Source organism: Heliconius melpomene, chromosome 1 (genome assembly GCF_056956725.1).
Source record: "Heliconius melpomene rosina isolate 202511_hmr_F chromosome 1, ASM5695672v1, whole genome shotgun sequence".
NCBI lineage: Eukaryota > Metazoa > Arthropoda > Insecta > Lepidoptera > Nymphalidae > Heliconius > Heliconius melpomene.
In genome coordinates, this window is record NC_140389.1 from 9,970,353 (window position 1) to 9,987,090 (window position 16,738).

Here is a 16,738-nt window from a genome sequence, read left to right on the forward strand (position 1 = left end):
CCTTAAGAACGAGGTTCGAGACCCGCAGGGGGCTCCCTTACTTCCTTACAGGCAACCACTTAGTGCTTGCATTTTTTCAGGGACAGAGTACCCTCTTCCCAACCTAACAGGCGTCGCTGTAAAAGCCAATAGGGCTAACAGCATTTAACTCATGTTCGAAAAAAAAAATAGAAGTTCCGCCCGTTCTATACTTTTGCCTTCTATACTTTCCTAGAAACTCACGGTATGACGCTTAGCAAGTTTTAGAATGAATTGGCTGCCAAGTCTGCCACAAGATGGAATTGACCGAAGTGGAGTCACTTTGTTTAGTCCCCCCACTCACCAATGCCGCCTCCACGACCAGCACGAATCAGAAAAAAGTACATTTGATGCCTATAAAATGAAAAGTAAAAAGCCTTATTAAACGATTGTGGTAGTAGTAGTGAAAAAATGTAGTAGGTGCGTACCTACACTTTATAACATATTAACGCATTAGGTATATTAAATTATAATATTTCCAAAATTACAATATTTACTGAATAGAAAACTAAAATAAAACAATAATTTTAATTAATATTTTTATTTAATAAACGATAACATTATTATAATATATAAGTACCTAGTCGTATGTGTAAAGTTTTTGGCTATGGAAATTTATGCTATCACGTATGTACACTAATATGACATAAACCTGTAAAGCTCAATAATAATAACTAAGCAATACGAGCCAAATCACTGTCAGAAATAACTTTAAAATCATTCGCAACAGATATATCATTTTCAATGTCCTTCCGGCTCTCACCAACTACGGCATGCTCCTTACAAAAGATGACTATCCTTTGACAAGCTTCCCGCATTTTATCCTCTGGCACGGTCAATACAATCCGCATGTAGTTATCGTAATTAAAACACTGTGAACAATACAAGAAAAAAGATAATTATTAATAATCAAAAGAAACTATTTTCAGTTTATTTTAAGAATGTTGATTCTAGAGCTGAGAGATCATAGTATATAAAGAACGCAACTGCATGCTTTATATCGTACCTATAGAAAGGTAGGGTAGAAAACCTAGCCAAAGACATTTCGTCCCTCAGTTTCCTCTTAAATTTCGAGATATTATAGTTTGAGTGGCCGAACTTAACGCCACGCATTGTCTTTCAAAGCGGGGAGCAAAATTAGATTATTTATATATATTACATGTGTTTTTATAATTATTAATATTTTTACATCATTGAGTACTTTAATTTAAAAAAGATTTGCAACTGTATTCAAATAGTGTATATGTGAATGGGAATAACTACCTTTCCAGGTAGACAAAAGACAGACTGTTCGGAAACCAGACGCTCGACGAACTGACACTCATTTTTGAATTCTGGAAATTGTGATATTTTTATTGCTATCATCATATACATAGCTCCTTGAGGCATAATAGGCCGCAGACCTGGCGCTTGTCTTAATTCTTCATATGCTAGTTTGGCTTGATTCTGAAATGTTTTTCCCGATTTTATTTTTATATCAAAAACGTTATTAAAGATTTAAAGAATAATTTCAATTTAAAAAAAATGTGTTTCTTAAAAAACTGATAATGTTTATTGATATATGTATGGACGAGTATGTGTACCTACGTACCCACACTTTAGAATTACGATGACTTCAATATACTTATATGATAAGTATTTCTTTCAGTCCTCGCCTTATAAAAAACATAATTAAACAAAATTCAAGTATAATATTAGATGTTAAAATAAAGTATGTTTAAACACTACCAGACGATTAAGACATTCTTAGTTAAAATGTAATAATTAACTATTATAAAAACTAAGTCAACCTCGAAGATTTATATATAAATTGCATATATTGTTGTTTGTCTTGGAGGACTTGTTTATTTGTATGTTTATTATTATACGTAAGGAATTATTTATAAGCAAGCACCTTGCACTCACCTCTATAAATAATAACACTTCATCGAAGAAACTTTGTGGCGTATTTTCTAGAATAGCAGGTAGCGCCTTTTGTATCAATGCACTGGGCCCAAGAATCCTCATCGATAAATTACTTAAGCCTTCGCGAACCTCTTTTCCTAAAATATTATTTCGATCGTGGACTATTACCCAGCCCATTCTCCAGCCAGGAACTAAGAACCGCTTTGTAAGTCCACCACAAGTGAGGACAGGAACATCTCTTGATATCGACGATATTGATGTGAATTTACTTCCAGAAAATACAAAGTGTTCATATATTTCATCTGCAATGATTGGTATTTTATTTCTGGAAGCTACATCTAAAATATCACTTAAGTGTTCTTTGTCGTAGACTGAGCCACATGGATTGGATGGATTTATAACTACTATGGCTACTGTATCATCATCAATTTGACTTTCTAAATCATCTAGATCGACTTTCCATTGTTCATTTGGCTGTAGATATAGAATTTTTACATTAAATCATATATACCGAAGGTTTCACAACAATTACATATTTAATTTGGTATCGATAAAGGTGTTTAGAGAATGCGGCGCAAATATGCAAATGATCACAATAAAGCAGAAACTTGTTATGATTCTAGAAACGCGTTTACATTTTATTGAACGTTGTTGCTAAAATCTTGCTACCTTTATCTTATATAACCTCGCTAAATTGCGGATACACTCGTATAGTTACAAGTATTTCTTGTAATATAAACCATTTGAAGATAAATAAACCTGATGGTTTATAAAGAAAGGAGAAATAATTGAAATATACTGGGTATTGTCTACAATAACTTGTATACAAGTATCAGTATTAATTAAGAACAAATAAATGTAAAAACACGCACCAATACGTGGCTTATAGAGAAAAAATCGTTTTCTAGTCAGATTTTTCAATACTAATATTTAATAATCGTTCAGTAAACACATCTTACCAATAGACTGTAATTTTTTATGACAATGCCTAAACCAGCTGCCAACGTCTGATATATGGAAAATCCAGGGCAGGGAACAAGAATATTTTGTCCACATTCTGCAATTGCTGTTATCACTAATTCAATAGCATGCGAACAGCCACTTGATAGGATAACGTCGTCTGGAGTAACATCTCCTTGATGAGCACTATACTTTGCCACAGCGGCTCTAGCTTCATAGTGCCCTTTTGATGGCGCATACCCACGGCTGGTATGTAACTGAATACTCTCTTGAACCGCTTGCAATACCTGTTCAGGAGGATTTAAATTACCAAAAGTTGTTGGATCCCCTGAAGCAAAAAATAAATAATTCTTAGTTCCACAAATACAATCTAAATATCGTCTTCAATAAAAATTTGAATGCAGAATAATAATATAACCTGCGACCCAACCGCGGCTTCTTTTAATGAATTATAAATATTATTTAATTAATGTTTCTGAGTAAATTAAATTATTCATTGACATCAACACATTTGACTGTCAGTCAATTCTGTTTATTAAATGATTAATCATGCAGTTCACGCGGGCGAAGTCGCGGGGGGATAAGCAGTAAATATTCGTTATATATATATATATAGGTATAGTTAAATAGTACACAGTACAAAATGCATTTTCTATAAAAAATATCTCGTAGGTACTCCAGTGGCCAGTGGAGTAGCGAGCTTAACTCGCGACTAGGGTAAAAGATTCAGCGATTCAGCGGGGTTTAGCGTTTAGCATTCCCCAGACGAACCCATTTAATTTCATATGTTAAATATACTTCTAATTTAATAAATGAACAAAGTCTTAGGCTCAAGCTTTGCTTTAATTTTAATTGTGTCTGTAAGGTATATTATTTACATTAATTATACGTTATAATAGAACATAAGTGTGTGCATAAATTACGGGGTTGTATTAATAAACTTTTGTACAATTTTCTATTCGCAAGATGTTAACCTTGACTCGATCGTTATTTTTACCTAATAATCTCTTTATAAAAAAAAATCAAACTATCATTCTACTATTCGATTATCATAACATGTCTACAGGTTAATAATAGTTTTACATTGATATATGGTGATGTATAAAAATAGTTATTCACGACGGCCACAAATTCACGAGCTTAGAAGCAGAGCTAAATTTTATCACCAATTAAGGCTCAAAGAAGAGGTCCACAAATTAATTAATATAAAAACTAAACTTAAGTAAAACCACATAATTCACATTAAATTACTGACAAAAGACCTACTTACTTTAATCACACTAAAATTTTCAAGTTCATATAAAAAAAATAGTTAGTGTTATAGAAATATCATATGGGCCTTAAGATGCCGAAACATAGGACATTTACCTTATTTGTATGACAAATGAATGTACCTACCATTTATTTTTGTTTATATGTATCATTCATATATCATATATCATTTATGATATTATAAGAATATTTTATTATTACTTAAAATTATATGGGTTATAATCAGAAAAAGTGTACTTTTTGTGTCTTTTCTTGTGCCGCTACTTTGAATGCGTTTTAAAAATACAATTTTAAAGATAATTTGAAATATTTTGCCATTTCCGATAAATTTATTTATTAACTTAAAGATTTTTGTAATATTTTAAATGTATTATGGCAAATATTTTATATATTTTTTGTTAATTGCAAAAAACCTTTCAAAATGCTTCCATACAATTTTACGTGTCCCATTCACCACTTTACTTTTTAAAAATTGATTTGTTACGAATATTTATGGTTTTATTTGATTTCAGATATGTTTATATTACTTTACATTATGCATAATATCAAATAGAACTATTTTTATTGATACATAATTTAATAAATAATATATATTAGTTAAGTAAATTTGTCCCAAAATATTGTCTTTTTGTTACTCAGGGTTAATAACGTACAATTAAATTATGACTACAATTATTTTGGATGGTGTTTAATATTATTTTTTATTGTGGCACCATAATTCAAAAAGTCAATGCTGTCGTAGCTACAACAAGTAGTGTTCTCGCAGCAGTTGAGGGGTTCAAATGTTTTAAAGGGAATGCGTAAAATTATATCTCAGGGTTATAAAAGGCTTTTATTTTGGTAAGTATTCTATAATTTCGTTTTCTTGTTTATGTTATTTGCTTCTTTTTACAAAATCTCAAAAAAGAACTTCAGTGCTTGCACATGCAACACGTGGCTTATGAGCAAATATTTAAAAAGGTTAGAATTTCTCAGACTTCATTCTCAATTTCGTTATATTTCGTTACGTAACGAAACTGAGAAAATATGAAGCCTAGTTCACAATTACGGTACCAATGTTTTCTTATATAAAACATCAGTTTCGTAACAAACATTATCAGTATTGTTACTTATCAGTTACGTTACGAATACGAAAATGTCCACTTTTCTGATTATGACCCATATATTACTTTCACCAGGAGACTAATTAGTAAAGATTTATGTTCGAAAATCGTTAACAAAGTCTTAAGTAGTGAAGCGAATATAGAACATCAAACTGACTTCTCTCTCACAGATATAAACCGTCAAAAGCACGATGTTTTGATACTCGTCGATACAAATTTAACCATGATCTCTAAATTTTTATCAACAAGTTTCACTTATACCTACATATCTATCTTAATCAAAATATATAAAATAAGAGGCCAGTCGCGGCGTAGCGTAGGGGCACAAGTGTGTGACTGAAAACGCGGTTGAGTTTGTGTTCCATCCGTACTCGAGAAAATGTAAAAATGCAATGCAGGCAATATAAATTTAAAAATTAAATAAATATTTAAATTGCAAAAATGTAATGCAAAATACAAAAATGCAATGCAATGCAGGCAATACAAATTTCAAAATTAAATAAATATTTAAATTTATATTGCCATTTCTTCGCTCTGGCAAAGCGCTGCATTGACTCCACTCAACACGCAAGGCCTCCAGAATTCGGCGGAAAGTGGGGTGTGTTAACATTAGGTTCCCTCTGCCTACCCTGCTGTATACGGCATACAACGTGAATTTTGATTTGATTTTAGGTTAATTTTTTAAAACATAACAGAAATATATTTAATACCTTCCATATTACCAACATTAGGTATTCTTAACATAAAAACTTGTGAAATATGCAAAAAAATATAACTTATAACAAACAATCTTATTCTAATATTGATCTAAGTAGATGTGAAAAAGCATGGTACCTACTACGCATAAGTATGGTAGGACACACTTACCAATTGAGAGAGCTATGAGTTCCTTTTCGGGATTTGGTTCCACTTGAAGATTTTCTATAATACAACGTATCAGATTGGTAGTATTACGAGCTAAGGTAGAAGCGCGTACCTCCCACTCTTGGTTAGTTCGGGCTCTTCGCGACATCAGCACAAGACTTGTAGGTTGAAAGCTGCGGCAACACTTGAATCAAGAATACTGCTAGTCTTTCGATTCGCTTTAGTTTTGTATGAATACTGACATTTGACCAATACTGCCTTCCAAGTGGTGGAACTGGTTTGAAATGTATATGAGATGACGACAGTAAAGCCTGTTATTTAAGCATTCCACCCTTGCTTACTGCGACATATTATTTTTTCATAATAATAAACAAACATATTAATATTCTTTTATTGTTTTTAATTTTCGTTTTCAAAAAGTTGTATGTCATAATAGTAATTTAAAAAAAACTACTGTTTAATTAAAAGCTTTGTTAGGCGTTAGAAGTTCTAAGAAATTCAAGATGGTGAATGTTAACTTGTTTAGCAGCTGTACGTCAGGACAAACAAATATTGTTGTTTACAAAACAATGAAATAGACAAATAGAAAACATATTATTATTTGTATGCAATATAATTAAATTTAAATATTTAAAAATATTACGCAATTTTATATTTAGATGTTATTATCATTATAGAATCAAGATTAACACACGGAACAACTCTAGAATTCGACGGGAAGTGGCGGGAACGGAGTGTAACACTAAACTTCTTATGTCCACTTTGCCACGTGCGGGATACAGCGTGAAGATGGTCTTCAATATCCTAATTTCAATAGGGAAGACAATTGGAAACGTTCCTCCACCGACCGTTTGTATGAGCGGGCTAAGGCCCGCTCAAAAAAACTTCGAAGTCTGAAATCTACCACACCAGGGTGCAAAATACAGTGAGTTTATTCTGCATCAATTCAAGACAGAACGCAAAGAAATTTAAGAGGAAGGGGAAATATTTGTCAACTGACAATTAATAAATTAATATTTTTTTTAAAATATTACAGGAATGTGTTTAATTCCTTCTATATCATCAACATAAAATTTTCTTATTATATCAAACTACCGCCAACGATTGTTATCTGTACCTACCCACCGACTACTGCGAATGCGTAGTGTTCGAAACGTCGGAATTCCAAAAACATAATAAATAAATATACGCGATTATTCCAATTAGAGTTTCATTTAAATTTACATATCGCTTCTTTATCACTATATAAAGTATTAGAAACTATGATGAGCAAAGCCAAAGGAAATATTTAATAATTTTACTACCAGTATTACACACATATAACAATAGAAAAACAATGTTATAATAACTTACCATTTCATTTTAACAGCTATTTAGATATAACAAAATTGTCGATCGTTTCCTTGATTCAGCAACAAGTAATATGTAATTAAATTTTCAGTAGCATTCTTTTAGATACAGAAAAAAACCGGACCAGCGCGAGTCGGGCTCGCTCACCGAGGGTTCCGTACAATAGCTCTCGTCTGAGGCTCGAGCTTTTTCTAAAATTCAATTTCATAATTCTTGGTTATTCGGAAGTACTTCTAAGTTACTTCAGGTTATCAATTTTGATTCCCTTTATAGTGTCGAAATATGCGCTATTTAAGACTATATTTTTTTAAGATTTTAACCATAAATGTATAGTTTTCAGATTTTTTCCTAAATTAATACTACCTGTAAATATTAGCTGCCACATTTCATATTCTAGGTCAACTGGAAGTATCCTATTAATTTTGATTCCCTTTATAGTGTCGAAATACGCATTTTGCTATATAAGCGGCCATATCTTTTTTTAAAGTGAATATAGAAATATATTTTTATCGGGAAATCACGGGGCCGTATATCTGAGTATGTGATTTGAATTTCAACCCGACATCTCCAAGCGTTCCTGAGAATCCTGTGATAAAGGGTCTTGACAGAAAGATAGACAGATGGACAACGGAGTGATCTTATAAAGGTTTCTTTTTTCCTAAAAAAAAACGAAACCCTAAAAACGGTACATCCACACTAGTCTGCATAACACGATAAGTAAGTATATACATTTATTTAACAACTCACTTTTAAATTTTAACCTACAAACATACTTATACCTAACTACAAATTCAAATTATATTTAATTAATATAATAATAAAGAGGTGAAATATATTCAATAAGCGTTTTATTTAAAAAAATAAAATTCTGTGTTGTTGTTTTAGGTGGTAAATTATTGCTGTCTCTAAAGATAAAACCTTATTTGCTTAAAAATAATGAGCTGAAAAGGGGAAAGACAAGTGTGACATAAAATTCGATTGTATAATTTACCATGTGTTATTTTGTAAGATACTGACTTAAATAAACAATTAAATATCTACATAATTACATACTTATATATTCAAATTAGTTTAAAGTTAATTATTGTAGATTATTACTTTGAGGTGACAATAGTAATTTTGCTAGATCTTACTATGCCAGTAGGTGTATTGTTTGTTTGAAGTGTTTTATGATTATTATTTTATAGTATAAGAAATTTGAATGTGTGCATAAATAGTTATTTAATAATTTTTTCAAATAAGAATCCTACAAAATAATTATATTTAAAAATAAACACATTAAAGTGAGACGTGAGTACAAGGATTTTGAGCTTGATATATAAGGATTATTTTATTACCTTTTGAGGTATGGAACCCTATAAATGCCCAGATTTATGAAAAAACAATTCATGGCTTTTGTATAACAATAGTACACATGCTCACATTTCATTGCTTATTCTTGAATTTTGGATAGCGATAGCTCCATGATAATTTGTTTTTAAAATACTTTTTAAAAAACGTATAAAAATACTTTCTCATCGTTAGCATGTCTGTACGGAGATTTTTACAAATTGCCGCTACCCAAAGAAAATCACTATATTCACGAAAGCATGAGTGGAATTAATTCATGGAAGTAATACACTAAACGAATGAATGATACACTGTAGACAATATTAAAAAATATTATAAAATTAATTGAATACCAATATAGCGAGGAGAAAGTTTTTTTAACAATTTTTTGTTAGCGTACTCGGGTAAAAGAGGGTATCTACCCTCGGTCGGTCGGTGAAAAAGACTATAAAATCAGTGGAATTGTGTCAATCGGTGGCAGTTGGGCGGGCGATGGCATGTGAATACATTTATCACTTATTACAATTACGTAGAACCTCTATCCAAATTCGTTAGAAAGATAAAGACGATATGTGTTTTTATCATGATTTTGAAAAAACGTTAACGCCATTGTTAAGACACACCGTTCCTCACTTTCGCCGAATTCTGGAGGTATTGCGTCTTGAGTACGCCAGTCAAAAATCACAACCAGTTGGTTTTATAGTCACACTTTAGTGCCCCAGTGCCACGACTAGCCTTGAAATTTGTAAAAATCACATAAAAAGCATGAGCAAGCCTCGGAGGGCATGTATAAAGAAGTTGATGACAGTGGACGAAGTAGAGACCGTAGCGTTTGGCACTCCCTTCTCTCTGACTTCCCCACTAGTAATACAGCATAAAGCTAATTAAGTATTTAATTTCAATTCTGTACATGTATGTATCAATGTTGGTACCACAGCATCATTTTCCTTCAGATACTTACTAATTGTCATTGTCTGTATCAACTTATTTTTAATTAAATCCATTTTTTAATAAACTAATATATTTTTTATTAAATTCATAGATGCCACTTCAATAAACGTGCATTATTATGTCGTCTGAGAAAAATTTCGGCATTACATGCTGGTTTTAAAAAAGACATACTTTTTGGCTAAAAATAACAATTTTAGGAAAACTGATTAAGATAGCAACTATTGACATTTCGCAAAATGACAACCTGGGAAGTTATATTTGACAATTACGAAAAAATGTCAATTACTAATTGCACGCTCGGATCGCCATAATTAAAGAACAACAACAACAACTAATTGATAATCTTGATGCGCTAGTACAGTCATATTGTAAAAAATAAAATAATCTCTACAATTCATAAGGACCTTTCAACAAAGGCACAATGTTATAATATTATTGCATAATATTAAAATATACGTAAATACTCTGTTTATAATATTAAAGCTACAATACATTGTATAAAATATTAAAACTTGTTTATAAAAATGATTTATTCTTTGAGAAAGCCTTTTAAAAAATATATACTACTTTCACGATCAGTAATGCAACAAGCTACTTCAAATGAATCTTCATTACAATACTGTGTTAATATTGTGAGGTATTTCATATTCAAAATGTTATCTAATCTAAATTTGATTTGTGTTTCTTTTTTTTAAATATGTTTAAGAAATATTCTCGTATATTAATGTTTCATACAGATAGGCAGCACGATTATGAAAACTATTTAGCAACTTTACTGATGACTAAAGCTTTCCGAACACCTGCATTAGTTCTGCGAGCTTTCAATGTTGAAGTAGCTAGAGTGCAAGACCAAACTACCGATCCACAAACTGCAGCTATGCGGCTTCAATTTTGGCAGGATTCTGTAAATGCTATTTATAAAAACAGTAATGAATCAACAAAAGTGCCAGCACATCCAGTTATTGAAGAATTAAACAAGGTGACAATGTTACATTAATTAACCTTTTCTTTATTTTTATATGTAATATAACAATTTCTTTGTCGTAAATAGGTATGCATAAGTTACAAGTTGCCTAGAAGATCCTTGGAAAGATTAATTACATCAAGATTCAATTTATTAAAAATGAAATATTTTAACTCAATAGAAGATGTTGAAAAATATACTGAGAACACAGTTTCAACAATTTACTATTTACTACTTTGTATTGCTGGAGTAAACAATGTACATGCAGACCATGTGGCTTCACATTTGGGTAAGGCTCAAGGAATTGCAAATATACTTAGGTTTGTGTTATTCATTATTAATTGTTGAGCCTCGCACTATCTTGCATATAGCCTTAAAATGCTTTATATTCTGTTTTCTAGACTTTGTCATGAGTATTGACACTAAATACCATACTTTGGGAAAAATGTGTTGTTGTGGGAAAATTAAAATAATTTATTCCCCCAATTGGATATTCAACCAACCACCATCACATTTTACAGACCAAAAGCTGCTGCAACACAATTAATTGTTGATTTTAAATAATATTTATTTGGACATTTCATTTATTCAATTTTGTATTACACTGTTTTTATTTGAATAGCAATTGTAATAGAGATCCTCAGGTTAGGTGTATGTCCAGCAGTTCGGGTAAAAAGGATGAGATGTATGAATAAATAAATATTTCTTTATATTTTAACCTAATTACAGATCAGTGCACATATCAAATTATCATAAAACAATATATCTACCGATGGATGTACTGATGAAACATCATTTAAGTCAGGAAACAGTCTTAAGAGGAAATGATAGTGAAAACTTACGAAATGTCGTCTTTGACATAGCAAGCAGAGCAAATAGTCATTTGGAAAAGGTGATTTTTCTTGTCTTTTCATTTTCCTATATTATTGTTTTATAAATATATAATGTACAGACAAACTTTTTACTGATTTATTATACTATAGATATTCAATTTCTTTACAGGCACGGAGTATAACAGTACCAAAAATAACCACTCAAATCTTCTTACCAGCCATTGCAGTTGATAAATATTTAATAAAACTTCAGGAAGCAAATTTTAATGTATTTGATAAATCTTTGTTGCATAGTAGCCCTACACTACCTTTAAGTCTATATTTTAAGAGAATACTCAATAAATATTAAATAAATCTATAGAAAAACTTTGTATAAAAAATACTTTATAATTTAAAAATAGTAATCTTGGCAGGAATAGAATTGTAATCCTTTCAGAAAATCCTTAAGGAATATGCAATATAGTTGAAATTTTTAAGACATTAGATGGAATCAAAACTGGAAGAGCTAGTATTTTGTTACTCAATAAGAGTATAACATGTAGTTTCAGTGTGGTTCTAAAGTCACATGTTATCTGTAAATGTTATGTAAATAAAACACATGAGTAGAAAAAATTGCACTTTTACTTCCAAGCTTTTTCAATCATGCAAATAAATAATCACATTTGAGATTCAAGCATAGTTTGGCAACATGAGTAGATATATGTAGTACTATAGATTACAATACATATGTTATTAACAAACCAAAAAGTAACTAATGTAATATTTTTTATATCAAAATAATTAAATTGAAAGTTGCCAATTAACTGTAAAAATATGATTTACACCAATAGGATATAAATATAACTTATAATGACTATTTGTAAACTGAAATTATAATTCAAAACAATATAATTGTCTTAAATTTCATAAAAAAACCTTTGGTTAAGAAAGTGAAGACATCTTTGGTTAATTCTACAATGTGGTTTTTTTCATATGTATAGATTTCAAATTAATAGAACTTCATTTTGCTGCAAAAATAAAAAAAAAATAGTTAAATTAGTCAATTGTTGCGTGTTTTTTCCATTAGCACTTGTAGCAAACAAGGATCAACATCAACACTAGTATTTTTAAACATTACTAATAAAGTATATAATATTAAAGACATATACAAATCAATCATATAGAAAACAAATTAGCATTATCTTTTTTTAAGAAAACCACTACATATTGTATATTTTTTCTTAATAGTTATTTTATTTTGTAATACTACACAATATGTCTATGTGTATATTTTGGTTACAGTCAAATAATATTTGATCAATGTTACAGAAATAGTTACAAAAATATGTTTTATTTAAAATAAATAAATCAATCAGGTTCATGTAGTGCCCCACACACAGCGGGTAGGCAGAGGAAACCTATTGATAAGACACTCCATTCCCCACTTTCTGCCGAATTTTGGAGGCTTTGCATGTTGAGTGGTGGAACTCATCAGAGTGAAGAAATGGAAATATAAATTTAAATAAATATTTCATTTCCTTGTGTGGGGATGTAACCCACAACTAGTGGCATTTACAGTCACACTCTGTGCCCTTGCGCCCACAACTGGCCCACTTTATTTAATTTTCTAAATATTGATCTAAATTTAAGACATTGCTTTATTCATTTCTATATGATCCACACATTAACATGCAAGTTGAAGCTTAATTCGATTAGTATAAAAGATATCATTCTGATTAAAGATATATTATCCCTAGGGCAGTTTTGGAATAGTCTTAAATACAACCTTTCTTTTCGAGGTTGGTTGATTTGAGATCATCATCATCTTATACATCAGGTTGACTCATTACACTTGCACTGTTTTAAATAAGTTAAAAAACTCTAAACTGCTGCAAATTATAGGCAGAAGTAATATATACTCAACAAAAATACACAATATTTTTTTATATATGGTTTTCCAGTTATCTGCTTTGTCATATTTATAACTTATTATCATTTCCAATGTATATTTTTAGTGTAATGTATGATTTAGTGCCCATTCCTAAATTTTCATTATAATTAAGTGCATTGTGATCTACCAAGAGCCTAAAATATTAACACAGCCAATGAATCAATTTATTAATTTGGAATGTAAAAGTATAATAAGAAAATAATAAATTAATATAAAATATTTGACACTTAAGTCTAAGATAAAAAAGCTAAATTTAAGTACTAATATTCAATCACAATAAGCTTGCTGCATAAAAAGCTACCAAGTGTTTATTTGTCTATGGCTATTCAGAAGGTGTTAAGTCTTTTTCTGGTTCCCCTTCAGATAGTATTTGCTGCAAAAGATCATATACTGGTTCAAAGGCTTTTCTAAAAGCTGCATTTGTAGGAATTAAATAGTCATGCATGTCATGATGGCTTATTGTGCCATCATTTTGAATGAATCCTTTGTCTATTGATACCATTTCAACTTTATTCATTTGAGCAACTTTTTCATGTAAGAGTTGATTAATTTTATCATTTTTCTCTCTCAATACATTTTGATATTGACCTCTTGGAAGTAAACTCTGAAATAAAAAATAACATATAAATAGTCATTATGTTCCCATATATATTTTAAGGGGTTTTTAACCATACAACATTTTTTACTTACAGGCAGTACAATGTAAACACTGGGGTGTTTTTCTCTGATTGTATGAACTATTTCTAAGATACCTTCACAGACTTGATCCGGTGTATGAATGAAATTATTAGTCCCTACATGTAAAACTATCACCTGAAATATATAATTCTGTTAATTTCACTTAACACCAAACAAAAAATATTACTTTTTAATTAAAGAATATATTACAATAATCATTTTTGTAAAATATATATATATATACATTACCCTGGGATCAACATGATCTAACTCTCCATTCTTGATACGCCATAGTATATTTTGGGTTTGATCATTGTAGATGCTAAAATTAAGGCAATGAAGTGGGGCAAACCATTGATTCCACACTTCTGTATGTTCTAATGCTTGGAGAATGGAATCTCCGATGAAAATGACGTCTCCGTCTTTGCCTTTTGCGTCCGAAAGAAATCTTTTATGCTGGAAAGTCATTGTCCAACAAAAATTAATGTGTACGCACTTTTATTTTTACTTGTAACTTGTTTCAATATGTATAATAAATACAAAACTTACAATGCTATTCCACCTGCCGTCTCCTTCAATATCTTGTTGTGGAGCTGCCACAGAACAAGGGTTCATGGTAAAATATAACACAAATTTAATTTCTATATGAAAATCAATGTTAACAATACCCTATACTTGATTTCAATTATATGTTGAAAATCAAAAATAAACACAGATTCCTTTAAAGTGCAAGAAAAAAATATTTATAATTACAATTTAATATTCCAAAATTTTTGCAAACGCAAACAGATTAAAATCGTTTTACCACTCACTTGACATTTATTGACATTTATGGTTTAAGAGCTATTCAGTAACTTGCCAATTGGCATGAACAAGACAACATCACAAACCATAAATGTTAATACAAATATTAGTTTTTTAAAAAAAGAAATGTACTAAACTATGGACAAAAGTTGAAATAATCGTTTCAAATGATTAACGCCTATTACTACTACACCGCAATAAGAACTTTGAAGTCCAGTTAACATCAAAATATATTATTTTTGTGGATCCTGTTTTTTTATCTATAGTGTACTAAAGTAAGAGCTTGGATGTCGTCCTTATTCTGAAAATTAAACAAAGATAGCTATATCACCTTTTTATTATTCATTATTAATTAGAAATTTATTATTTCGATAATAAGCTAATAATTTTTGCGACTTGTAATTATAACATCCTTTATTTTTTTTTGTATATTATTAATAATTGTCTTTGTCACTTGTCATCTTGTCATTTATCACTAACCTAAACACATTTATATTTTTTGTTATTATACATATTCACTTATTTTTGAACATATATTTTTAATTAACAGCTTTAATCAATAATGGAAGAGAATTCAGATTCGAGTGAACTCTCTTTACAACAAAAACATAGCAGAGAAAAAAAAGAATTACAAGCTCAAATCCAAGCTCTTAAAAAAGCAGCTAAAAATGATAAAACAAGGAAAAAAGAGCTTGTATCTGAAATTGCTAAGTTGGAAGCAGACCTTGAAATGCGACATAAAAAAGAACTTGAATTAGTTAATGATGAAGAAAATGCCAATATAAATGTAGAAATAAATCAAGACCCTCAAGAAAATGAACATAAAACAAAAATTTCAAAAGCACAAAAACGCCGTGATAAAAAGCTCGAGCAAGAGAGAAATCGATTAATAGAAATTAAGTTACAAGAACAAGAAAATCGAAATGGGCCTAGAAATTTGGAAAATCAAGCTATATATGCAAAATTAAAAGAAAGAAAATTAAAAATTTTCGCCATACCTTCGGATGGTGATTGCTTGTATAAAGCTGTTGCGCATCAATTACAAAAAAAATACAATAAAATAATACATGTAGAAGATTTAAGAAGAAATGTGGCTAAGCATATTTTAGAAAATAAGGATGATTTTATGCCATTTCTAAGTAATCCAGAGACCAATGAAATGCTTACTGATGTTGAATTTGAAGAATATTGCAAAAAAATAAGTGACACGAAAGTATGGGGAGGACAATTAGAAATAAGAGCTATATCTAATGATTTGAAATGTCATATTATTATAATACAAGCAACTGGACCTGAAGCAATAGAACAAGGAACTGAATTTGAAGGTCCACCTTTGATACTTTCCTATCATAGGCACATGTACAGTTTAGGTGAACATTATAATTCTACTGAGGACCTTGTTGAGGACCAAGATAGTAAATAAATTATTTATGATGAAATTATATATTATGTTTTTCTTGATAGGTATCAGAATTAATTTATGTTAACATATGAATTACAACTTACCAACAAACTGATCAGAAAGAGCTTAAGAGCCATTTATAAACGGTAGAATGTGTAAGAGGTATTTTGACAAAAGTTCTATTTTAAACTAAACTTTTCTGATTAACATTTAAACATACATTTTTGAAAACATGACATTTCAAAAACTTGCACACAGGTAGACTATATGTATAATCTTTTATAATCTGATTATTTGTACTATCATTTAAAATGTGTAATAATCACAAAAATCAAAGATTTTATTTTAAACCTCAATAGGTTTGATTCCAACACC

At 30.1% G+C, this 16,738-nt stretch overlaps 4 protein-coding genes across 8 annotated transcripts; 2 read left to right on the forward strand and 2 right to left on the reverse strand.

The window, feature by feature from the left end:
* Positions 1–559: 559 nt before the first annotated feature.
* On the reverse strand, positions 560–9,879 carry Tat (Tyrosine aminotransferase). Of its 2 annotated transcripts, XM_085204376.1 has the most exons (7): positions 9,763–9,879; positions 7,476–7,663; positions 6,126–6,295; positions 2,883–3,211; positions 1,924–2,397; positions 1,282–1,464; positions 560–890 (listed from the first exon to the last, which is right to left on the reverse strand). In XM_085204376.1, the coding sequence occupies exons 2-7, from the start codon at positions 7,481–7,483 to the stop codon at positions 693–695; spliced, it is 1,362 nt and encodes a 453-aa protein (XP_085060502.1). In that variant the 5' UTR covers positions 7,484–7,663; positions 9,763–9,879; the 3' UTR covers positions 560–692. The 2 variants fall into 2 exon arrangements, with proteins under 2 accessions (XP_085060502.1, XP_085060582.1); XM_085204456.1 differs by lacking the exon at positions 9,763–9,879 and having other exon boundaries at positions 7,476–7,673.
* Positions 9,880–10,037: 158 nt separating this feature from the next.
* sicily (NADH dehydrogenase (ubiquinone) complex I, assembly factor 6 homolog sicily) lies at positions 10,038–12,161 on the forward strand. 4 transcript variants are annotated; one of them, XM_085204850.1, is made up of 5 exons: positions 10,038–10,389; positions 10,459–10,731; positions 10,804–11,036; positions 11,446–11,608; positions 11,719–12,161. In XM_085204850.1, exons 2-5 carry the CDS (start codon positions 10,477–10,479, stop codon positions 11,896–11,898), a joined length of 831 nt encoding a protein of 276 aa, XP_085060976.1. In that variant the 5' UTR covers positions 10,038–10,389; positions 10,459–10,476; the 3' UTR covers positions 11,899–12,161. The 4 variants fall into 4 exon arrangements, with proteins under 4 accessions (XP_085060976.1, XP_085061054.1, XP_085060897.1 ...); XM_085204928.1 differs by having other exon boundaries at positions 10,490–10,731; XM_085204771.1 differs by having other exon boundaries at positions 10,494–10,731.
* Paf-AHalpha (Platelet-activating factor acetylhydrolase alpha) lies at positions 12,153–14,985 on the reverse strand. Its single transcript, XM_085205231.1, has 4 exons — positions 14,707–14,985; positions 14,407–14,613; positions 14,170–14,292; positions 12,153–14,083 (listed from the first exon to the last, which is right to left on the reverse strand). The coding sequence occupies exons 1-4, from the start codon at positions 14,770–14,772 to the stop codon at positions 13,802–13,804; spliced, it is 678 nt and encodes a 225-aa protein (XP_085061357.1). The 5' UTR covers positions 14,773–14,985; the 3' UTR covers positions 12,153–13,801.
* A 417-nt stretch (positions 14,986–15,402) lies between these two features.
* LOC146541334 (deubiquitinase OTUD6B) lies at positions 15,403–16,405 on the forward strand. Its single transcript, XM_085205107.1, has one exon. The coding sequence runs from the start codon at positions 15,524–15,526 to the stop codon at positions 16,382–16,384; it is 861 nt and encodes a 286-aa protein (XP_085061233.1). The 5' UTR covers positions 15,403–15,523; the 3' UTR covers positions 16,385–16,405.
* Positions 16,406–16,738: the final 333 nt, after the last annotated feature.